The sequence below is a fragment of the Armigeres subalbatus genome, chromosome 1 (assembly GCF_024139115.2).
Source record: "Armigeres subalbatus isolate Guangzhou_Male chromosome 1, GZ_Asu_2, whole genome shotgun sequence".
In the NCBI taxonomy this organism is placed as follows: domain Eukaryota; kingdom Metazoa; phylum Arthropoda; class Insecta; order Diptera; family Culicidae; genus Armigeres; species Armigeres subalbatus.
This window is the reverse complement of record NC_085139.1, coordinates 56345623-56370070: the sequence shown is the minus strand read 5'-3', so window position 1 is coordinate 56370070 and position 24448 is coordinate 56345623. Positions and strand designations below refer to the sequence as shown.

At 40.9% G+C, this 24448-nt stretch overlaps 1 protein-coding gene across 1 annotated transcript in view; it reads right to left on the bottom strand.

Annotated features, from left to right (window-relative positions):
* Positions 1-19335, bottom strand: part of LOC134225837 (uncharacterized) — a 738557-nt gene extending 719222 nt beyond the window's left edge. Inside the window, exon 1 of the mRNA XM_062706214.1 lies at positions 18286-19335. Coding sequence (XP_062562198.1) covers positions 18286-18445 — 160 coding nt within the window. The 5' untranslated portion in view covers positions 18446-19335. The remainder of the gene's footprint in view (positions 1-18285) is intronic.
* Positions 19336-24448: the final 5113 nt, after the last annotated feature.

Sequence of the window (24448 nt, the reverse complement as noted above, 5' to 3'; positions counted from 1 at the left end):
GTCATCTCGCGGATGACGTCTGCAAAAAAACATCGCACTAACTGTTGACGTTTAAAGTAAAAAACAACAACAGTAGAAAAAAGAGTGAATGAGTTTCCTGTTGATATTCGAGAAAAAAGTGTCGGAAAAGCTGCTGGAGGACATCGTGGGACCTAACAAATAGCTATAAACCGGGGGAGTATTCGGTAATTATTACTTTATCTCTAGTTTTTAATAGCCTTTTCTTTATTTTCAGCATATTCATCGTGGGATTCCTTCGACAACCGACCTCCGTCGGGAAAAACTAAATGGAAAAAAAAAACAAAAAATTACACGCGGTTGCTACGAAAACGCGACGATGCGTCTGCCATCGATAACGAAGAATGTTCTTCCTCCGGGCGCGAGTGTGTTACACGCAGATGTGTTAACCTTACGATTATTTACGTACTCGTAACTGGCTGCTAATCAGTATCACCTGATTCGTAGTAGGAGTTAGTGACATCGTTTACTCCGAAGCACCATTTCCGCCGACAATAGTGCCTCTATACAGCCAGAGCTATCACTACGGAACGTCTCCACGAAATGTACCCGATCCGAAATACGGTTTCGTGACACCGTCGACTTCGAAGCACCGCTTCCAAATATCAACAGTGCCTCTACTAATCAACCGCCAGGGTTGTCACCGCGGAACGACTTAGGACCGAATTCGCCGGGACGGAAAACAGATAAGTATTCGTTCTAATTAACATGTTTTTACTTTTCGCTAGCAAATCCTAATTCTTATCGATGTGTTTTAGGTCCTAGGACGAAAATTTAAAACGAAGTCCGAATGATTCGACGATTTGTTCCCGTGGTAAACAAACCACAAGACGGTATGGGAATGTACCCAAGACCGAAGAAGGGCAATTTCTTCACGGATTAGCAATCCGGTCCTCGGGTGAGTAATTTTATAAACTGTCGACTAACGTAGATTAAAACTAACATAGTTTATAAGTAGCTTTGAAAAAGAAAGATGTTCTGGTTAGCCAAAAAGTGAATGTTTTGATACAAACCTACTAACTTAATTCTATAAGCCTTTTCGCTAATTATTTACTTGCTAAAGCTTACATTTTTATGAATGAAAAACGTATGTTTTCTTGACTACCTTTTCTTAGTTTACTACTATTTCACGATTTTCCTGCAAAATTTTGAAAACTGTCAGATAATTTTCACGATTTCTCATGCGGAATTTAGAAAACTGTCGGAAATTTACGCGATTTTTCATGCAAAATTTAGAAAACTGTCAAAAACTTACGCGATTTTTCATGCAAAATTTAGAAAACTGTCAAATAGTTAATAAATTTTTTAAAATTGTCGGACAATTTTTCTAAAACTTTTTAAGGAAATTTGCATGAAATATACCTAAAATATTATCTTTTTCGTCGACTAGCTCGTAGCTGTCGCCAAGAACGCGTTTTACGTACGCTTCTATATATTTTGGTCCTAGTTTAGCACAATAATCTTTGGACTTATCGGAGAGCACGGTATTCTTTTTTAAAACTTTCTCGCCAACCTGATATTTGGGAGCTCTGCTATTAGAACGTAAATTATAATATTTCGATTGTTTTTGATAAGCCTTAACTAAATTTTCTCTGATTTCGTCATATAATTTACTTCTCTCTTGATTCGTCAACATAAAGTTATCTGCATTGGTATTTCTCATGTCTTCGTATTCTGATCCGTTCGAAATTTGGTTTCTACCGAATGTCAAAAAGTACGGCGTGTATTTTGTGGATTCATGTACTGTCGTCCGAATTGCATTAGCTATCTCTTGGATATTGTCTGACCAGTTTTTGTGATTTCCCTTAATTGTAGCCCTAATGGCAGTCGTAATTACCCTATTAACCCGCTCTGTATTATTCACCTGTGGGTGATAAGCAGGTGTTAGCCAGTGTTTGACCCCATAATTACCTAATAATCTCGCGAATTCTTTGGACGTAAATTGTGTTCCATTGTCAGTAAGTACCATTTCTGGAACACCAAACAACAGGAATACAGATTGTTCTAAAAATTGAACAAGTGTTGAAGCCGTTGCTTGTCGGAAAGGTTGTATTAAGACGAATTTCGTGAATACATCAGTTACAACCAATAGACATGTATTTCTAGATTTCCCTGAGGACGGAAATGGTCCGACATAATCTAATGTAATTAGCTGCCATGGGTGGTCACAAAATTTTTTTTGTGATCCCATCGGTGGTACTGTATTTATGTTTACTGCTTTCGATTTCTTACATTGAATGCAAGATTTGCAGTAAACTTTGGTGTCTGCTGACATTTTAGGCCAAAAGTATTTCTCTTTTAGGGCGTTTAACGTTTTATCAAAGCCAAGATGGGCAGAATCATGTACTTGGCTAATAATATCTGAGCGTTCGGTTTCTGGTGGAAAATATTTCCATTGGAAACGTCTGTCACTGATTCTGCCAGGATTTTCAGTGTATTTATAAATTTTATCACCTGCTACCATTAAATCTGAATGTTTTCCTGGATTATTGATAATATCCTGCCTTAGATCTATATAATTCTGGTCATTTACGTTAATTGTTTCTATTCTAGAAAGGCAATCGGCTAAAATATTATCCTTGCCTTTTCGGTATTGCAGTATGAAGTCGTACGACTGCAATTTAAGTGCCCAGCGCAACAAGCGCGAATTAGCGTTTGCAGCGGAGATCGAGAAAAGCCAAGTAAGGCTTTTGGCATCTGTTATTACTCTGAAGGTGGTGCCTTCTACATAATGCCTGAAATTCTCAATTGCTAGCAGTACTCCGAGACATTCTTTTTCAGTTGCGGAATACTTTCTTTGTGTGCTAGATAATTTCTTACTATAATAACCGATAATGCGCTTGCCCTCCTCAAATTCTTGTAGAAGTGCTGCGCCAACTGCTAGTTGTGACGCGTCTGTTTCTAATATAAATGGTTTTGAATAGTCAGGATTTGATAAAACTGGGGCAGAAGTTAGCACTGCTTTCAGCTGTGTTAGAGCTTCATTCGCCTCATCTGACCATTTAAATTTACGGCCCTTTGTTTAACAAATTCGTTATTGGTGACGTCAAGTGACTGTAGCGGGAATGAATTTTTGGTAAAACCCCATCAAACCTAACAACCTCCTAACTTCCCTTACTGTTTTTGGTGGCGGATAGTTCAAAATTGGCTCGAGTTTTGCACTGTCGATTGTCAGTCCATTCTCAGTTAACAAGTAACCAAGATATTTAACTTGTTTTACGACAAAATCTACATTTTTAGACAGCAATCATTAGACCAACATTTTTCAAATGCTTCTCAACTTATCTCAAGCAATCTGAAATGTTCTTCTAGAGTTTCAGTGGCTATTATTATGTCGTCCAGGTAGACTTTGGGCCCTAAATCGAACCCAATCGCGATTCATCGTAAATGGCGCATTTTTTCAAACCGAATGGTACATCTTTATGAAACCGATATAATCCTTTTTGGGTACGAAACGCTGCGAAGTTCCTGGAACTTTCGTTGAAGGGAATTTGAAAATAAGTGTAAGGTCTATGACGCTAAAATATTTCGCTTTTTGTAGACGGTGAAAAATTTCCGACATATTTCTCATCGGATAAGCGTCTTTTTTCGTGATCAAATTGATACGGCGAGAATCGAGACATACTCTGATCTTGCCATTCGCTTTTCTCACAGGAACCAATGGATTTGCGTATTCGGCTACGCATTCCTCTATGACATCTAATTCTTTCCATCTTTCTAGTTCGGTTTCTATTTGATCCCATATCTTTGGAGCGTATCTGTACATAGGCAGATCTTTTAAGTTTGCTCCTTCCACCAGTTCAATGTGGTGTTCCAAAAGAGATGTCCTACCAAGCTGTCTATCGCTGGTATAAGCAAATTGCTTCAGTACCTCTAAAAGACGCTGTCTTTCTGAAGCAGAAAGAACATGTTCCGTTTCAATGTTATCTATAACTTTTTCCGGATCATTGGGTAGATCTAGTGTTGGGACGTCCAGTGAGTCATCTTCTTTAGGACGCGGTTGAATGAAAATTTCACCATTTCCCTCAGATTCCACGGGAAAGTGAGTTGATAATGAAATGGGATCCTTTCCTACAGGAAATAAATCCTTTTCAACTTTCAAGTGATTAAATATAGTTTCACCGGTCAAATTTGATGACCACGTTAGGTCTAGTTCTTTGAGGCTATTTTTGTTATTTATCATGGGTTTTATTTGGAAAGCTTTCCAAAAGTCCATGCCTAGGATCAAAGGCTTTTTAATCTCAGGGACTACCAGTGTCGCAATGACTCTAGTTTCGTCTCCGAGAGTAAACGGTATATTTACATATCCAAGGCAAGTATGCACAGTGTCATCCGCTGTACTAACTTTTACATTGGACTTAAGGATCTTAAAACCATGGGACTCTATCAAATTTAGCTCACTTATCACACTGACTCCAGCTCCGGAATCCAGTAGAGCTACAATTTCTGTTCCCAAAATATTAACTTTAATATGAGGACATGAAATAGGATTGACCCTCACTTGGAGTATTGTGGGGGTGGCTCCTGCAGTAAAAGTTACTGGTTTGGGAATCATTTTGCATGGCGAGATGCTTGGATTCCCTGAGAAACACCTCGCATTTAGTTTGTCGAGTTTGTTGGAGGCTGCGAATTAAATTGTGGGTGGTTGTTTTCACAATTTCTTGTGGTGCGACCCATGTTTCCACATGCATAGCAGAACACACGCTTCGGTTCTCTGCATGATCTCCAAATATGTCCCTGTTTTAAACAATTCCAACATAAGACCATTGGTGTCTGAGATTGGGATTGTTGTGAATTACCACGGTTTTTCTGTGGCGGATTACTCCGACTTTGTTGTGGCAGTGAAAACTTTTGAGCTTTTCCAGTCGGATTTTGGGCTTTATTCCCAGATTTAGGTTGCGTATTTTGAACATTGCATATTGGTGTACTACTGTACTCCTCTTGGCAATAATCCTCATCAGATTCACTATCTGCTTGTAGGTAATGAATTTCAGGCTTGGAACTATGACCTGTTCTGTACAGATTAGGGTCATTAGCATCGATTTTATGATTTATTTCGATTAAATGTTCCAGATCTTCAATATGTATGACGCAAAGTTTCGAACGATAATGGGGACGCATGTTTTCCCATATGAGTTCGAATAATGTTAGAGGCGAGAATGGTCGCTGCAGGCACTGATTTAGTTTTTCAACCTCAGTGACGTAAGCGATGAATGATTCTCCACGTTTTTGTTTTAGTTCTCTAATCTGCCCTCTAATTCCTCTGTCCCTGTTAGGATTTCCGTACCTGAACCTAATCTCTCCTTCAAATTTCTGCCATGTAGTGAACCTATCTTCTTTGGTAAACCACCAGTCATATGCTTCGCCCTTCAAACGGTGGTGAATATTTAAAAGCAATTCTCTTTCCGACACGCCTTCGTGCCGAGCTAATTTCTTCATTCGAGTTAGAAAATCCTCTACTTGTATCGACCTACTATCACCAGAGAAGTTCAATTCCCAGTTTTGAACTCGAGACCGCCGATACCTACTTCTATCGGTGCTAGGGCTTCTACTGGTCGAACCTCGCCTATGAATCCTTCTAGAACCACGATGTCTGTTCCTTTCAAATTCTGTGTGGGAACTGTCACTATCAGAGTAGTGATACTTCTTACTTCTGCCACTCACATTTCTTGACCTTCTTGAGTAATCTTCTGGACTACTAGATCTCCTACAATTTGTTCTATTTGATCTCCTGCGACTTGAGCTTCTTTCCCTTCTTCTGATATATTCATCCTCCGAATAATCTTCGCCCTTTTGGAATCTTTTTCGTTCTTCTTCCTTTCGGTAGTGCCGATTTCTATCTTCGGGACTACGATGTGACATTCTTTCAACTTGTCTTTTCTCTAGTCGATCACTTGCATTTTCGAAAAGTTCTTTTCTACTACTGCCAGCGCCATAATCTTCGTAGCCCTTCCGAGTTCTTCTTTCATCCTTAGTTTCGTACATCTTCTGTCTAATTTCATCTTTATACCGACCAACTTCTCTCGTTTCCTCATACCTTACTTTTTCTTGATCTCTTTGACATCTGAACCGTTCATTCTCCAAGTCAACTTCTTCATTATTTCTAGGTTCGTAAACCTCATGACTCTCAATCTTCTCTTCTTGAATTCTACCTATCTTTTTCTTTTCTTCAATTTTCTTCTCCGGCTCTTTCTTCTGACTTGCTCCCTTATTTAACTCTTTTTTTTCTTCTGTTTCTTTTTCTAACTCTATCCTTTTCTTTGGTTTATCCTCCAGTTCTTTTTTCTTACTCACTTTTTCTGTGCGATTTTCCTGATCGCTATCAGGTTCACTATCAGTGTTTCGCAACTCTAATTTGTACTTCCTGAATATCTCTTGAATGCGATAACTAAGATCATCCTGAACATTTCTTTCGACGTCGTCAACCGTTGCCGCGTTAATGGTTCGAGCCAAGTAGTGTCGTAGTCTGGACACTGACGCGCGATCAACTTTCTTGCTCAATACTTCTTCTATTTCCGCGATTCTTTTCTCGATTTTTAAGTTATCCTCCATAATATTTCGAATCGGAGGATACGACGGTTTAAGCTTCCTATCTTCGTTCACTAATCTACGCAATAAACGTCTTTTGTCCTCCAAGCTTTCTCTTTTATCTGGTCTCGTTTTTCTCAACAAGAGTTCATAATCGACCTCCTCCTCCAAGAGGTGTTCGGCGGTCGGCAAAAAGGAAAATTTCTTCATTTTTGCTTTAAGCAATCGAAATTATTTAAAGCAAAGTTCAAAATTCAAACAAAATATAAAGTAAAGAAATTCAAAATATTTAACCTAGTCTTAAACTAAAAATTCAATCCAATTCAATTCTAAAATTCAAATTTAATTTATCTTATGAAAAATGTGAAATAAAATTATTCTAGAGAAAAAAAAATGCAATTCAACCAATTCAATAAAATTCAAATAATGTAATATAGAGTTTAATAATATTTGATCCAACGGAAAGAAAGATATAATTTTAACGTTGGGCGCCAATGTAACCGTTCGTAGCTTCAGCTCGAGGTTTATTAATAACCGGTGGCTTAAGCGCCACTTCCGGGATACGGAAGACCACCGGTCGAGTTGTTTTGCCCGACTATTTCTCGACTTCTCTCCTCAGGGGATACTCGAACGGTCGCTGGCTGAAACCTAAAATTACGCTTTGCGCCAAGTGGTTTCCCCAACTTGGCCACCTCCCAAGTTACGTTACTCAAACTCTCAAACTCTTCAAACCCGCCAACAAATCCCGACAGAAATTATGCGAGGTGAAGAACCGAAGTAGATGACGGAACGGAACGGAAAGCAAACGGAGCGATCTTTCAGCGGTTGCTTCAACTAAAGGGAACTAAAAACGGAACTACTCGATCTTCTTACTCAAACATTCGTAGGATTTATTTGTTTCGGGTTGAACACATTTGGGGTTGGTACGGAAATGGAAACGTTTATCTAGATCATGGCCATGTTCACACCCTCGTCACATACCTGCGCAGGTTTTCTTCTTCGTCGACTTGCTGGGTTTCGCCGGCGCGATGGCGGCGAACCGGTTCGGAACGATGGCGTCGAACCTGTTCGTGGCGATGGCGGCGATGCTGTCCTTGACGATGGCGGCGACAGAAGAATCGCCTAGCTGCAGGATGGCGCGCAGCTGATGAGCCCGTGCTAGTATGGCCGAATTAAAGTTGCGAAGTGGGTGGCGGCTGGACGGAAGGCCTCCGATTTTCTCGAGAGAGCTGCGTCGACGGATGTCGCGCTTCCCAGGTAGATCTTCCTCTCCGAACAAGGGCCAACGTACCTCCACACGGCTTCCCTTTATACGGCGATGACCGCCTGTGATGACATGAGCCCCTAGCTTCGGTTCCAATCCGGTACTGTGGTACGCAACTGGCGACGTATTCCACACGCCGAGCTCTCTGAACGGTCCGTAGAGTATGAAACGGTTCGGACCACCGTCGATTAATTGGCGATCGACGGTTCACTTTTCGCTTCACTCTACTCACGAAACTTCACCACACTTCGTTTCGCTACCCGGGCGGGCCTTAATGAGCGCACGGACCCCACAAAAACTCCTCTAAACGATCAAACGGCGGAAATGCCGTAAACCCTTTTCGCCGACTCCGGGTCGACCTCGAAAATTCCAGCCCGTACCAAAGCGCCACGCGCTGGAAGTCCAACGCGAAACATAAATTAACATTTAACAGATAACGAGTAGTTCAACAACAAATTTACTTTTTTAGTACACTACACTTTTAAAATAGAAATTTGCGAAAGTCGGCTACACCGACAACAGAATTAAATCTAAAAAACGAACGAAAAATCTAATTACAATCACGTACAAGATCACTCCAATCACTTTAAATACCTCGACAAACTGAACTTTACTCAAACTCTGTAATACAAATTCTTAAACTCGCAAAACTTCTAACTGCCAGCCGTTATGGAAGCGAAATGACTGAATTTGAGTTTGTTCTTGAACAAGAAACCTTCTACAACAATTAACTCATTATTTAGCAATTGCGCCAATTTAAATTTCAAATGGCGACATAGAGTTCGCGCCTTCGGAGACATCGAGCTAACTTTACTACATAGAACATTACAAAGTATCGTTGCCATATTGAATATGGCTGTCGTCATAGTACTCAAACATCACAACATTTAGTCGAGACACAAACCATGTCGACGAATTGCTTTCTCGTTGACACGTATCGAATTTAATTTGAATTTGAACATTATTTTACTTAAAGCAAAAAAACGTCAAATGCCACAAATATTAAATTCAACTAAAATAAACGACACGTAAAACCATTAAACTCAATAACAATAATAAAAATTAACTTCAAAAATTTATTTACACTTGATTTTGCTTAAAAAAATAAAAACGTCTGAAGCTTCGAATATTTACGTAATTCAAAACGGTAAAAAACGTAAAACGTTACAGACTGGCCCAGCTTAGTATGGGGAGAAAAAAATGTTGTCGAATTCCACGGGGCACCCCCCAGAATTGTGTTTTATGCTGAGAAAATTAATCTGTCAAAATTTCAGCTCAATCGCTTGTTGCATAAGCTGGCGCAATTGATTTGAAGTTTGTATCGGAATTTCAGTCAAAATGTATAGGAAAATACACCTCCGTCACTTATTCGTTCTGGAAATTGGTTCTGATTGCTCGATTGACCTCAGAATTGCAAAAACGACAGTTGGTATGCTACAGAAAAATTTCACAGTACATTGTATGATGATTGAATGAACTTTTATATAGTTTTCGACTGATTTATTAGGAGCTAAATTGTGTATTTTTGAAATTATTGGTCGAATCGCATCAGCCGAATCCTGTATAAAAGTTCATTTAATCATCATACAATGTTCTGTGGAATTGTTCTGTAGCATACCAACTGCCGTTTTTGCAATTCTGAGGTCAATCGAGCAATCAGAACCAATTTCCAGATCGAATAAGTGACGGAGGTGTATTTTCCTATACATTTTGGCTGAAATCCCCATACAAACTTCAAATCAAATGCGCCAGCTTATGCAACAAGCGATTGAGCTGAAATTTTCAGAGATTGATTTTCTCACCCAAAGACACAATCCTGGGGGGTGCCCCGTGGAATTAGACAACTTTTTGTTTCCTGGGCCAGTCTAGTGTTGATGCTGATCACGCCAGCTAGTGTGGGAGAACGCGAAGTGATAAAACTAATGTCTGCATCGCAGAGCACAAGATTATTTAGTGCGGAATCGATCGTGTTGTAGAAGATTATTAAACGAAGCACATTGGACTTGCGTTGGATTGATTCGAAACACAATTTTCATCTTCTTGTTTTCAAAATAAGTTCGTTCACAATAAATATTTTGTCGCTTACCAAGGGATTTCACGTGAATTACCTTTTCAACTAATCAACGATTCCTTTCCCGTAGCGCTCACGGAGATGCAGAGCATTCCTCGATCTCTTATAACAATGAGTGTGAAACTAAGCAAGCAAGCATACAATAAGAATAACTTTTTTGTATCGCAAGAATATTATTTAATTGGTAAGCTGTGCATATTTGCTGTTTCTCGGCGAATCATGATTAGCAACTACGATGTGTACAGTTAATCAAGCTGACAAGCTTTTTTTGACTATTTGCACAATATGTAAGGAACATTGCAGATTTGTGGGCATTTCTAGATCTTCGTATAGAATTTGCAAAAAAAATCCAGAACGGGTTGAAAGATCATTAAAATGGCTGAAAGTTCTTTACTTATGATTGCTTTCAGCTTATACTGACCATAACAGCTGTTATCATATGCCAAGGACACACAGAAAAAAGCTCGGTTTGTCGAGCTGATTGTATATAACTATGGGTCTGTGAAATTCGATCTGAACGGTGTCAGGCCATTAGGCCGAAGGTCATTTTGCCGAAGGTCATTAGGCCGAATGGTCATTAGGCCGAACGGTCATTAGGCCGAATTAGCAAAAAAAAAAGCAAAAAATTTAAAATGAGATGTTTTTTCTTCACCTTGCTCCTTCTTCCTTCTTTTTTCTTGCTTCTTCCTTCTTTTATCTCTCTTCTTCTTCCTTTTTTCTTTTTCGCTCTTCCTTCTTGCTCCTTCCTATTTCCTTCTTCTGTGCTATTTTTGTCTTCTCCCTTCTTTCTTCTTATTTCTGCATTCCTCTTCCTTCTTTCTTCCTTCATTCTTCTTCTTCCTTCTTTTTCCTTTTTTTCCCCACCCTTCTTCTTTCTACTTTCTTCTTCTTGTTTCCTTCTTATTTCTCCTTTCTTCCTTCTTCTTTCTTTCTTCTCTTATTTTTTTTTATTCTTCTTTCATTTTCTTTCTTCTTTTTTGCTTCTTTTTTCTTCTTCCTTCTTCCTTCTCAATTATTCCTTCTTTCTTCTTCATTTTTCCTTCTTCGCTTTTTTCTCCCTTCTTCCTTATTCTTCATTCCTTCTTCCTTCATTCTTCTTACTTCTTCTTTCTTCCTTCTTTCTTCTTTCTTTCTTCTTCCTTTCTCCTTTTTTCGTCTTCCTTCTTCGTTCTTCGTTCTTCCTTCTTCCTTCTTTTTTCTTCCTTCTTCCTTCTTCTTTCTTTCTTCTTCCTTCTTCCTTCTTCCTTCATCCTGCTTCCTTCTTCCTTCTTCCTTCTCCCTTCTTCATTCTTCCTTCTTCTTTCTTCCATCTTCCTTCCTTCTTCTTCCTTCTTCATTCTTCCTTCTTCTTTCTTCCTTCTTCCTTCTTTTTTTTCTTCCTTCTTCCTTCCTCCTTCTTTCTTTCTTCTTCTTTCTTCTTTCTTCCGTTTCCTTCCTTCTTTCTCCCGTCTTCTTTCTTTCTTCTTCCATCTTCCTTCTTCCTTCTCCCTTCTTCCTTCTTTCTTCCTTCTCTCGTCTTTCTTCTTCCTTCTTCCTTATTTATTCTTCCTTCTTCCTTTTTTCTTTTCCCTCTTCTTTCCACCTTCTTTCACCTCTTTTCTTCTTTCTTCTTCCTTAATCTTCCTTCTTTCTTCCGTTTTCTTCCTCTTTTCTCCCGTCTTCTTGCTTTCTTATTCTTTTTTCTTCCTTCTTCCTTCTTCCGTCTTCCTTCTTTCTTCCTTCTCCCTTCTTCCTTCTTCCTTCTTTATTCTTCCTTCTTTATTCTTCCTTTTTTCTTCTTCCCTCTTCTTTCCACCTTCCTTCACCACTCTTATTCTTTCTTCTTTTTCCTTTTTCTTTCTTCTTTCTTCCGTTTTCTTCCTTCTTTCTCCCGTCTTCTTTCTTTCTTATTTTTTTTCTTCCTTCTTACTTCTTCCTCTTTTCGCACAACTCATTTCTCACTCCCCAGTTCTCATTCGGCCTAATGGCCATTCGGCCTAATGACCGTTCGGCCTAATGACCATTCGGCCTAATGGCCTTCGGCCTAATGACCTTCGGCCTAACGGCCTTCGGCCTAATGACCCAGCATCGATCTGAATTACATATCTTTGTGCATTTTAGAAAGGTATGCTAAATATGTAGACGAAGAATAAGAAGGAATAAATTTTGGCGGATACGCCCTTTTTAAATGTTGGTCTAGTAATATCAGTTCTCTATCTACTGTTACCGAATATATTAACAATGGACGAACCATCGGCATACTTGCATAACATGTATATAAATAGGAAACAATATTGAGGCTTTTCACCTATTTCATAGTTAAAGTGTACCTTTAACTGTCCTATCCCCTCTCCCTATTTCGGCCCTTGGAGCAAAATTGAAAGAAAGACGGAAACACCATTTCCGCTATACCGAAGCCGAACGTCGAAGGAGGGGTGCAGAGACAGCGAAAATCGAGGGAGCCGAGCGAAAGATCGTGGTCGTGGACTACACTCTAACTTTCACCTATTCAGTGACTAAGTAAAATTGTATTGGCATCTCTTTTCTTCCCACGGAAATTTTACTCAGTTTCTGTCAAAAGCAGGATTACTCATAGTTTTGAGTTGTCCTGCTTTTGATGGAAATTGAGTAAAATTTCCGTGGGATAGAAAGAGAGAGCAATACAATTTTACTCAGTCACTGAGTAGGTGAAAGTTAGCGTGTAGTCGAGGAGTCGTGTTTTGACTGTGATCGGGTACAGACCTCTCGATTGACCGGAGAAAATCTGTAAAAGAAGATCCTTGTGAAGCGTTGATTTAGCGAGGACTTAGTGTGCTGGTGAAGGGAGCCTAGAACGTCCCGATCCCGAATATTGAAGAGTGTGCGCGGTGAACCGCTGCTACCCGTCGGGAGGATTATTTCCGATAGAAAAGCCCGTAGTGCGTCGTGAGTCCCGCGAAGCCGGAAAAAAATCTCGACTATTTCTCAAGCTGCATCCACATGCTAAACGTTACCGTCTCGCCGGCTGTCTATACCACCAAGCTGGGAACAAACCTCGAAGAATCACCAATCGTCGCAGTTTTCAACGTCGCGGCTCATCCCGCGGAACCGAGACAGAGCATCGACAATCCGCCCACGTGTCCAACATTTCAGCCTCGTCGGCTGCCGGCCCCTTGAGGCCGTGAAAGTGTATCAAAGAGAATTTCAAGACCCCCCCCCCCCCGTCAACGTGTCCAACGCTGCAGATCACTGGCGGCATTCCCGTGAAGCCGAGAAAAATCTTCGACAAATCGCCTATGTGTTCAACGCTGCAGATCGCTGGCTGCGATCCCCAAGAGGACTTGAAAAAAATCGCGAACTAACCCTCAAGCTTCCGCCCACGACGTGTCCAAGGCTAGGACCGTGTCGGCTGCCTACCTCGCGGAGCCGGAAAGACGACATAACGAGTCATCGAGCCCTCCCCTTCCACGTGTCCAAGACTACAGCCTTGTCGGCAACCTATCCAGAGGACCTGAAGAAGCATAGTTGCTTCAAACTACCAACCACTGTCAGCCCGGTCAGCAATCCACTAGCGGAGCCGAGGAGGGGCTCCTTCAAACCCCGTTGCAGGTACCGTTGAGTACCCAGGTATGTCAAAACACCTGAGCTTGACAATGTCGACCAACCTTGTTAGGCCGCAACCCTTCCTTTCTTCCCACTAATCCAAAACCAAGGAATATCAAATGAAAAATATAATATAATTAGAAATGTATCTTTAAATCTTCGGTTCTTTCAAACGCTGACCCTATGTGCATGCAATTGCGTCGAACTCTCGTTGTGTTGTCCACTTCTCTTCGCTATTCCGTCGTGTATCCCTTGAGCAAGTAAAGGTAAGCCTGAGAACCCCAACGGTGAGCTAGTTTGGGACGTGTAGACGTTCACTGCATAGAAGGCGGACGTCACTGGCAGTTACACTACGTATACGCCTGGCAGATGTGGATACATAATAGAGTATCTAAATAAGAAAATAAATCTAAGCATTCATTTTCTAATTTTGACTAAGTCAAAACTGTAAAACCACGCTGACAAGACAATATGAAGTATGCTTCAGCATAATTACATAATTCTTAAGTGAACTAAGGTTTTAAGCGAAATTTGAATCCGTATATGAAAAATCCCACAATTTCTTTATTTTCATATTTTCAGTCATGTAGACTGATACAACTGATATGAAATTGAACTGATATAAAATTGATCAGATACGGGAACACTTGCTCCACGATGAATTCCTTTGAAAACGGCACAAATGCTGGGGTATTGCCTTATCGCCAATGGTATATGCGGCGAGAATGTGGCGATTTATCACAGATTGCCTCTTCTGTTATTATAACTCTTTTGGTCGCAAAACAGTTATTCGACTTAGAAAAAGTGAAATCAGAATTGCGTGCATAATGTAAAACAAATTTAATAAAAATTCCGCGAAAAAAAAAAAATTTCGTTTCGTTTCGAAAAATTTCGAAATAAATGAACCTTGATTTCGTATCGTCTCGAAGTCTCGAAAGAAATCCATTTTTCGTTTCGATTCGATCCGAATCAACATAGACATTTTAAATTTCGTTTCGTTTCGTTTCGTTAGGAAAAAGAGTGTTATCGCATACCCACTGGGTGATGTTTAAATGTCCTGTCCGTTGTCTCATGCTGGATGCTAAGTGTTCAGTCTGTACGACCTATGGTTCAAGACGGTGATTCTGGCTTTTTTGGGAATTACTCCGAGAAATTCTTACGGAATTCCTTCGAAAATTTCTCCAGGAAATTCTACAAAACATCTTCAAGAAATTCAATTTCTTCTGGAATTCCTCCGGAAGTTGCTCAAGGAACTCCTCCGGAAGTATCTCCGAGAATTCCTCCTGAAGTTTCTCCAGGAATTCCTCCGGAAGTTCTCCAGGAATTCTTCCGTAAGTTCCTCCAGAAATTCCTGCGGAAGTTCCTCCAGGGATTCCCTCGGAAGTTCCTCCGAAAGTTTCTGCAGGAATTCCTCCGGAAGTTCCTCCAGGAATTCCTCCGAAAGTTCCTCCAAGAATTCCTCCGAAAGTTCATCCGAACGTTCCTCCAGGAATTCCTCAAGAAGTTCCTCCAGGAATTCCCCCGGAAGTTCCTCCAGGAATTCCCCCGGAAGTTCCTCCAGGAATTCACCCGGAAGTTCCTCCAGGAATTCCTCCGAGAGTTTCTCCGAAAGTTCCTCCAGGAATTCCTCCGGAAGTTCCTCCGGTAGTTCCTCTAGATATTCCTCCGGTAGTTCCTCTAGGAATTCCTCTGAAAGTTCCTCCAGGAATTCCTCCGGAAGTTCCTCCAGGAATTCCTCCGGAAGTTCCTCCAGGAATTCCTCCGGAAGTTCCTCCAGGAATTCCTCCGGAAGTTCCTCCAGGAATTCCTCCGGAAGTTCCTCCAGGAATTCCTCCGGAAGTTCCTCCAGGAATTCCTCCGGAAGTTCCTCCAGGAATTCCTCCGGAAGTTCCTCCAGGAATTCCTCCGGAAGTTCCTCCAGGAATTCCTCCGGAAGTTTCTCCAGGAATTCCTCCGGAAGTTCCTCCAGGAATTCCTCCGGAAGATCCTCCAGGAATTCCTCCGGAAGTTCCTCCAGGAATACTCCGAGAGTTTCTCCGAAAGTTCCTCCAGGAATTCCTCCGGTAGTTCCTCTAGATATTCCTCTGGTAGTTCCTCTAGGAATTCCTCTGAAAGTTCCTCCAGGAATTCCTCCGAAAGTTCCTCCAAGAATTCCTCCGAAAGTTCCTCCAGGAATTCCTCCGGAAGTTCCTCCAGGAATTCCTCTGGAAGTTCCTCCAGGAATTCCTCCGGAAGTACCTCCAGGAATTCCTCCGGAAGTTCCTCCAGGAATTCCTCCGGAAGTTTCTCCAGGAATTCCTCCGAAAGTTTCTCCAGAAATTCCTCCGGAAGTTCCTCCAGGAATTCCTCCGGAAGTTCCTCCAGGAATTCCTCCGGAAGTTCCTCCAGGAATTCCTCCGGAAGTTCCTCCAGGAATACCTCCGGAAGTTCCTCCAGGAATTCCTCCGGAAGTTCCTCCAGGAATTCCTCCGGAAGTTCCTCCAGGAATTCCTCCGGAAGTTCCTCCAGGAATTCCTCCGCAAGTTCCTCCAGGATTTCCTCCGGAAGTTCCTCCAGGAATTCCTCCGGAAGTTCCTCCAGGAATTCCTCCGGAAGTTCCTCCAGGAATTCCTCCGGAAGTTCCTCCAGGAATTCCTCCGGAAGTTCCTCCAGGAATTCCTCCGGAAGTTCCTCCAGGAATTCCTCCGGAAGTTCCTCCAGGAATTCCTCCAGAAGCTCCTCCAGGAATTCCTCTTGAAGCTCCTCCAGGAATTCCTCTTGAAGCTCCTCCAGGAATTCCTCCGGAAGTTCCTCCAGGACTTCCTTCGGAAGTTCCGCCAGAAATACCTCCGAGAGTTCCTCCAGGAATTCCTCCGGAAGTTCCTCCAGGAATTCCTCCGGAAGTTCGTCCAGGAATTCCTCCGGAAGTTCGTCCAGGAATTCCTCCGGAAGTTCGTCCAGGAATTCCTCCGGAAGTTCCTCCAGGAATTCCTCCGGAAGTTCCTCCAGGAATTCCTCCGGAAGTTCCTCCAGGAATTCCTCCGGAAGTTCCTCCAGGAATTCCTCCGGAAGTTCCTCCAGGAATTCCTCCGGAAGTTCCTCCAGGAATTCCTCCGGAAGTTCCTCCAGGAATTCCTCCGGAAGTTCCTCCAGGAATTCCTTCGGAATGTTCTCCAAGAATTCCCATGGAAGTGCCTCCAGGAACTCCTTCGTAATGTTCTCCAGAAATTCCTTCGGAATGTACTCTAGGAATTCCTCCTGAAGTTCGTTCAGGAATTCCACCGCAATTCCTCCCTCGGAAGTTAATCCAGGAATTCTTACGAAAGTTCCTCCAGGAATTCCTCCGAAAATTACTCCAGAAATTCTCCGGAAGTTCCTCTAGGAATACCTACGGAAGCTCTTCCTGGAATTCCTTCCGAAATCTCCTTCACGGATTCCTCCAGAACTTCCTTCAGGATTTCCTCCAGGAACGGACGGTACGTTTAGGAAGTGAATGAGACAAAAATCGGACGACTACGGTGGCCATGGGCAGCAAACAAGGTGAATCGATCAGGTGAAAGACGATTTGCGGACCTTCTGTAGACTGCGTGGTTGACGACGTGCAGCCATGGACCGAGCAGAATTGGGGAAACTTTTATGTAAACTGAAAAGGTCACTGGGGGCTTGATCTCCCGCTCCCGGAACTCCCGCTTCTTCTATACAGTAGCCATTCGCTCATTGAATAGTCTTTCGTTGGGCGCTTTTGAGTTGAAAGTTCTCTAAGGCGAAACCCAATTAAAAAGCTGCCATAAGGTAAAAGGTCCCATAAAGACGCTTTTTGCGGGATTGATAAATATTGGCTCTTAAAAGAATCCTTTGTTCAATGCAGAAAGCTCGTCAAAACGCTACAAATAGCGAACGCTATAGTAAGGGGGATGGAGTAAGATTTTTTCAGACCCCCCTCTCGCCATAATCTCTTACGTAATGAGTGTATGGCTCCATACTAAAACTAGGAAAGCAGACGCGTGGTGCAAAGTCCGCTACGAAATGTAAGCTAACAGGCGCTCAGCCTTCGTGATATTTCTAGCATCAGTTATTTAACATATTTCTGAAAAGTGGAAAAAATCCAATAGTACTCGAAGTTAATACAATTTTATAGCATTTCAATCATTTCAATCATAGAGATATAACTATATGACGCAAAAATCGTTACAATCGAAAGAACATGGAACCTTTCAAATTTAAAAACTATTTCCTTTATATCGTAAAGACCTTGTATTGCAAATCGCGATTGCTCAAGATATGTTTCCATCTTAATTAAACATGCACTATTTATTGGTTTTCTTAGCCTATTTCCCATAAAAAAAAAGGTATTTATAAATACAGCTGGATTACCGAAATCGCATAACATTGATTCGATACCTTGGCTAAATAGGCGTCTCTGTCGACTGTGCATGCCCATAGTACATTGCAATCAACTGTTCCGATTCGAATGCATTCCCATCGCTCGCATAACGAACACCTGGTGGTGTTGCGGTGGGCGCACAAGCCCTTCACGGATTGACGCGTTTTCGGGTCTATCGTCACACAAAGTGAAGAAAGGAATTCCACCAAGCGATAGCAGATGATTTTTATCTCTTTTGCTAGTGTGGCACAACTTGCATTCGTAAATTTATATCGAGTTATAAAGCATTGAAACTCTGCATACAAAAACAAAAAAAATCTGTCTCTGATTCAGATACGCACATCCCAATTAAAATGTGTAACCGTTGATGAGATTTTTCTGATTGCGGTGTGACACTGGTTGAGCTATTTTCAGAGCAAACAAAATAAGGGCCCCAGCGACAGTTCCAACCAAGACATACTGAACCCCTAACTAACTAACCTGGACTGAGAGGTGTCCCCTGGACGGCTGCAAGCTGCCCGCCATTCTGCAGTAGACTTCCGATGAGCGACGCCGACGGTGAAGATTCCGCCAACGACGAAGGGTCCGGTCGGAGCTGCGGCGCTAGGATGAAAACCACCCCGAGTATAATCCAATTCATTATCGTCCGCTCGTACTGACATCACCGAATGCTCATTTAAATTTTAATTGAAGGGAGCACATGGTGGGAGCACGCGGCCGGGCGGTTGTAACGGCTACAGCTTCTCTATAATGGCTGCAATATTTCCGTAGACGATGAAATCACAAACTACGGCGAGTGGAATTGACTTTGCATCAGCTGGGGTCGTATATCACAAAGCTTCTTGACTTGCTAAATCGCTTCCCGCTGGTAATCACACTGAAACATCTGACACAAACACGGATTTGCTTATTATTTCTTCGGTTAGCTGAATTGATATTCACGGAACTTTGATATTATCTTAAACACTAGCACATGAACTACGAAACACTACACACTACAGATGATAGGAAACTTGATAGAGATATGATTAAGATGCGAGCTCTTCGTTGGCCATCATATTTTCATTTACTATTTTGCAGGCAAATTTCATTTATTTATTTATTCATTCACGGAATTAATCTATTGATCTTCTTTTGCATTGAACACAGCTTAACACATTCCACCCATCTTACAAACTTCGAATAGTTCATCTGACCAGACACCAATGAATTTTTTACGCATTTCATAGCGAGCGTACACACATACAGACACTCAAAATCTTCTTCAGAAAAACGAGAACTCAAACAATAGGAACGCGGTGTTACAGGCGGTTTTCTGCATAGCAACGACGCACAGTAGCAGGTAGCATTCTGATGATCCCAGTTCCGGCTGACAGGAAAACGTTGGCTTTCAGCCCATGAACAGTTAGACGATTCATGCGATGTAACTCATCGGATTTTTGGCGTCTTGCAAGCAAAATTACGCAAGCAGATGCGTAACGCTAGCTGCAGAAGAGGTTGTTGGTGAAGTTGAAGTTTCATGCCGACAGCAACACTGTAAATAGAGGAGAAAAAGAGATATTTGTTTCAATAGTAGGGTAAATACAATAATTGCTGAAATTTCTGAACGATCTTCTTTTTGGGTGATTCATGTGCTTTTTTCAACCAATGAAGGGAAGAATGAGAGAAAGACGAGGTCGGTGGTCTAGTGGTCAACGCTGTTGTCGTATAGGCAGGAGGTCGTGAGTCAATCCAAGGCGCGTCCCTTTCCTATTTTGAATTCCAATCTTAGTTTTATGTGTTTCATGTACTACCAAAACGATTCCTACTGTTACATCTTTTACACTAACAATTCCAAAACCTCTCGGGGCACTTATGAGAGGTCGTATATTTCTTAAGTAGGTGTCCAACTAACCATCCTTCGTCTTCCGCAGCATTTACAAGGATGTGGCCATTATAAATCTCGAACGTTGGAGAGTAATCACTATCTAAGAGAAAATGATTAATCCAAAATCAATAACTGTGGTAACGAATAAAGTGATGCTACCCTCATACAATAGTCTAGGCTTGTAACAACAACCAATTTATGCGAATTGCTTAATGGTAATGGTATGTAATGTAGGGAAATACGAGAAAAGATGAAAAAGAGCTGTGGCAGATACTGTCTGAGCATGAAAGTGAGCGAAACTGATAAGGGTGATACGTGCAACGCCAAATGCCTCAAAATCATATGTTTGAGTATATTTAGAAATGCGGTTAGCGTAACGCCGAAGTCTAATTAGTGTAACCGATTGTTACAATAATAAAATTTGTTGGCTTCACCACAAAAAGTAAATTGTCAAAATTATTTCTTCAGTGCATACCAAGTAGAGCATAGAGAGAGTGTCGGTTCGGTGGTAGGTCATTTGGCATAAAGTCGTTTGGCATAACGCCGTTTGGCTTAAGGCCGTTTGGCATAAAGGTCGTTTGGCATAATGTCGTTTGGCATAATGTCGTTTCAATTAATTGCATATTATTCGGCAACTCGGCCGTACGAAAACCATTTTTTTTTTTTTTTAATGTCGTTTGGCAAAACGGCCGTTTGGCATAATGGTCGTTTGGCATAATGGTCATTTGGCATAATAGTTGTGTAATCATCAATTTCGAATCTTACGCATAATATTTCAATTATTTATAATGATTGTCACTTTAACATTATAAGAGAGATGTTTTTAATTGATTTTTCGAATTAAAGTTCAGATTCTATATACTTTGGTAATAAAATCTGCCTATTTCACTTGAAATTTTTTTACCTCTGGGTCAGCAGCAAGATCGTCGTTGATTAAAACAAACTACAAAATTCGGAAAGTCAAAAAGCAAAATTGTAAGTGCTCAAGAGCAAAAACAACTTACACAAAAAAAGGCAATAAAAACCAAATGAAGTTATTTCTGCATGACATATATTCATCTTTTTAAAAGCAAATAATGCAGGCAGAACACAAGGGAGAATATGTATGGTTTCTATTCACAATGTATGCAATATTCAGTTCTAGGAAAGGGAAGATATAGTGCCTTCTTCCAAAGGATACATTTTCTTGGCGAAGGCAAGGGAAGATTTTATTCGTTTGTTTAATTAAGGCATTTGCTCGGTTTACGTCAAAGAAGGATATGATCCCTTCTTTCAAAGAATGCATCTTCCCGACAGTTACATCACAGAAGATATGGTTCCATTTTTCAAAGGATACATTTGCCCGGTAGATGGCGAAATACGATATGCTTCCTTTTTCCAAATCAGGAATTTGCTCGGTTTAATGCGAGGAAAGATATGATCCCTTCTTTCAGAGCATGACAGAAGGTCCAGTAGAAGGCAAAAGATGATATGGTTCCTTATTTCAATTTAAGCATTTACTCGGTTAGAGGCAAGGGAAGATGAGATTCTTTCATTCAGAAGATGCATTTGCTCGGCAAAAGTTAAAAGATGACATAGTTCCTTTATTCAATTCAGGCGTTTGCTCGGTTTAAGGCAAAGGAATATATGATTCCTTCATTCAGAAAATGCATTCGCCCGGCAGAAGTTAAGAGGAAATGGTGGCTCCACCCCTGTACCCCGAATGCCATTACTCGAAGGCCACTACCCCGAATGGGACAGTACCCCGAAAGCCATTACCCCGAATGGGACACTACTCCGACTCCCGAGATCCGTTACCCCGAAAGTCCATTAGCCCGAATACATTTCGAATCTGTAGTTTTCTACTATTACTATTTTTAACACCCACAGATACCGATGAATCGTAAAATGGCGCATTTGCCCGGTATAGAGCGAACATAAGCGATAACACCTTCTTTAAATGAATGCGATGGCCCGGTTTAAGGCAAACAGAATTGATAATGCCTTCTTTAGATGAACACATTTGCTGGACATAAGGCGAACAGAGTTGGTAATGCCTTCTTTAAATAAACGCTTTTGTCGGATTAATGCGAACAGAGATGATAATGCCTTGTTAAGATAAATGCATTTGCCCGATATGAGGCGAACATAGTTGATAATGCCTTCTTTTAATTCACGCATTTGCTCGATTTGTCGGGTCCGAGGAAAGCAGCCAAAGCCTATTAGGGAAGTGTTGGCTGGTCTTGATCTCGAATACATGTCCCTTGTCCACCAATTTTTGAAAGTTGCTGATGTTAGATTATAATCGTCGTCCATCCATCCCTTTGCTGTCGTAATCCCTTAAGAATGTCTTCCTCTTGTTGTACATCTCAATATCTGTCGTTAATCCCTCCCGTATGTCTTCATCTCATCGTTGTCTCCAAAAAAAAGTTTGTCTCGTTACAGATGTGAAACATTGCCAAGGACTTCAACTGTGTAAACATCAGCATTGTAATTAATTAAGAACCCTAAATTCCCTCCCTTTCCTATTGTATTATTGTATTCCCTAACCTCGACCAAACCGCGAGTCTTTCGGTTCCCCAAAACTAACATTAGTGTATAAGAATCATGAAAAAATGTATTCAAAAACATGATTACGGCTCCGTAACGCTTTACGGCAAATGAGCCTTCCAAATAAAAGAAAGTTAAAAAAAATTTGCTCGATTTAAGGCAAACACAAGAGATGATGCCTTCTTTTAATGAACGCATTTGCTCTGAACAGAACAGAGTTGAAAATGCTTTCTATTATAAAACGCGTTTGCCCGGTATGAGACGAATAGAAGAGATAGCACCTCCTTTAAATGATCGCGTTTGCAAGGTATAACGAAGCTATGCCTGTTCCTTGCCATGGGATGAACAAGCATATTTGACGAACAGAAGAGATTTTCTCATTCTAGGGTCTTGTCGTCATGCCCTTCCTGTCACAGTAAGGTTAATCGCCGGTAAATTTCAGAAGCAACTTTTTCTACCCCTATATTCTGTTTAAATACATGTTCGCGAGCCGTCTCAAGCCCAGTCGACGTTGGCTGAAATTTCCTCCAGCCCCCTGCATTGAGCATGGGAACGTGCTTCGAAATTCTCACCTCAACTTTAACAGTCTTCAAAGGTAGCACATGATATGTAATGGGAGTTTTTGGAGTCGTCCTGCTGTTGAATAAGTCGTACAACAAGTAAACTTGAAATCAGGACTACTGGGGATACTTGCTCAATCGGGGTAGTGTCCCACTCGGGGTGATGGTATTCGGGGTAGGCACTCATTCGGGGTAATGGCGTTCGTGGTAGTGGCCTTTGGGGTAATGGCATTAATGGGTAATGGATATATTGGTAGTGTCATAGAGTCGAAATGGTTCCTTCTTTCAATTTGCTTGATTTAAGAGACGGGAAGATATTTTCCTTCTTTCAAAAGTTGCATTTGCCCGGCAGACGGCAAGAGATGATATGATTTCTTCCTTCAATTCAGGTATTTGCTCGGCTTAAGGAAAAGGAAATAATGACCCCTTCGTTTAAAAGATGCATTTGTCCAGCAGAAACCAGAGAGGGTATGACTCCTTCTTTCAATTCAAGCATTTGGTTCGTTCGGTTCCATGCAAGGGGAAATATGATCCTTCCTTAGAAACCGTTGGGAGAAATGGTCAAGTTTTCTGGTTTGCCCTTACATGAAAATAATACAATGTCAATTTAATTTAATGCTGATCTATCTTGCTGGTAGGTGCGTCAACATTTTAAATGGTCCCGTTTTGACAGGAAGCATATTTATTCCTAATTTGTCACGCCGTACAATTCCGTTTAAAATTATCTTGTAATGCCCATATACTGCTAAAAAAGTTTACACACAAAAGACTTTGAAGTATGCTCTTTTAACTATAAAGTATTTAATTATGACTTCAAAGTACGCTCTTTCGTGGGAGAATGGGACTACACACAAAAAGGAATAAATATTATGCATAATTATGACTATCTTATATTCACAAATGAATAAAATTTATGCATAAAAACAGGAAAGTGTGTAAAACTTATTCTTTTTATGCGTCAAATTTTACTCCTTTTGTGGGTAGTCCCATTCTCCCGGAAAAGAGTGTATTTCTGCCCAAAAGAGCATACTTTCAGCTGTGCGTGTAGGTCTGTCTGAGAGTAAAATTTATTGTCAGCGGTTTAAAACTCATCCTACACACGAATGCATGTCCGAGTAAAATAAAAAAAAATAAAAAAACAGAGGTAACGCGAGTACTCAATCAAGAACGTACATGAGAAAGGTGGTAGGGTAAATGAAATGTCAAACGTCGTATTTCACGAGGTTTGCCCTACAACTTTCCCAAATTTTATATATATACTCAGCGATGCCAAAAGAGCTTTCTTTTCTGTCGCAAACCATTGGAAGCATAGTAGTGCACGTCGTGTGTAATTTCGTAAAATCAGGTTAGGTGTACTGCAATAAGTACAATAGATCATTATTAAATTCAATGTGGTGTTTCGTTTTAGATTTGGAATAGTGGAAAAAGATAGTACGGGGGTAAAAGTACGGAAATAGGATAAAAAGAAAAATAGTACGGTCAGTTTCGTATTTAAAAATAGGCTAAAATGGTGTAAAGGTTAAAATATATGTTTGTTATTTCTGTGAATTTAGTACGGACAACATCGTCAAGAATTGCTCAAAGAGCTAAAATTTTGTTTAAATAAAAGAGCAGCATCAAGAAAAAGGTAAATTTCTACAAATATATGGTAAAAGTGAGAGAAAGTAGAAGAAAGGACGTCACTTTA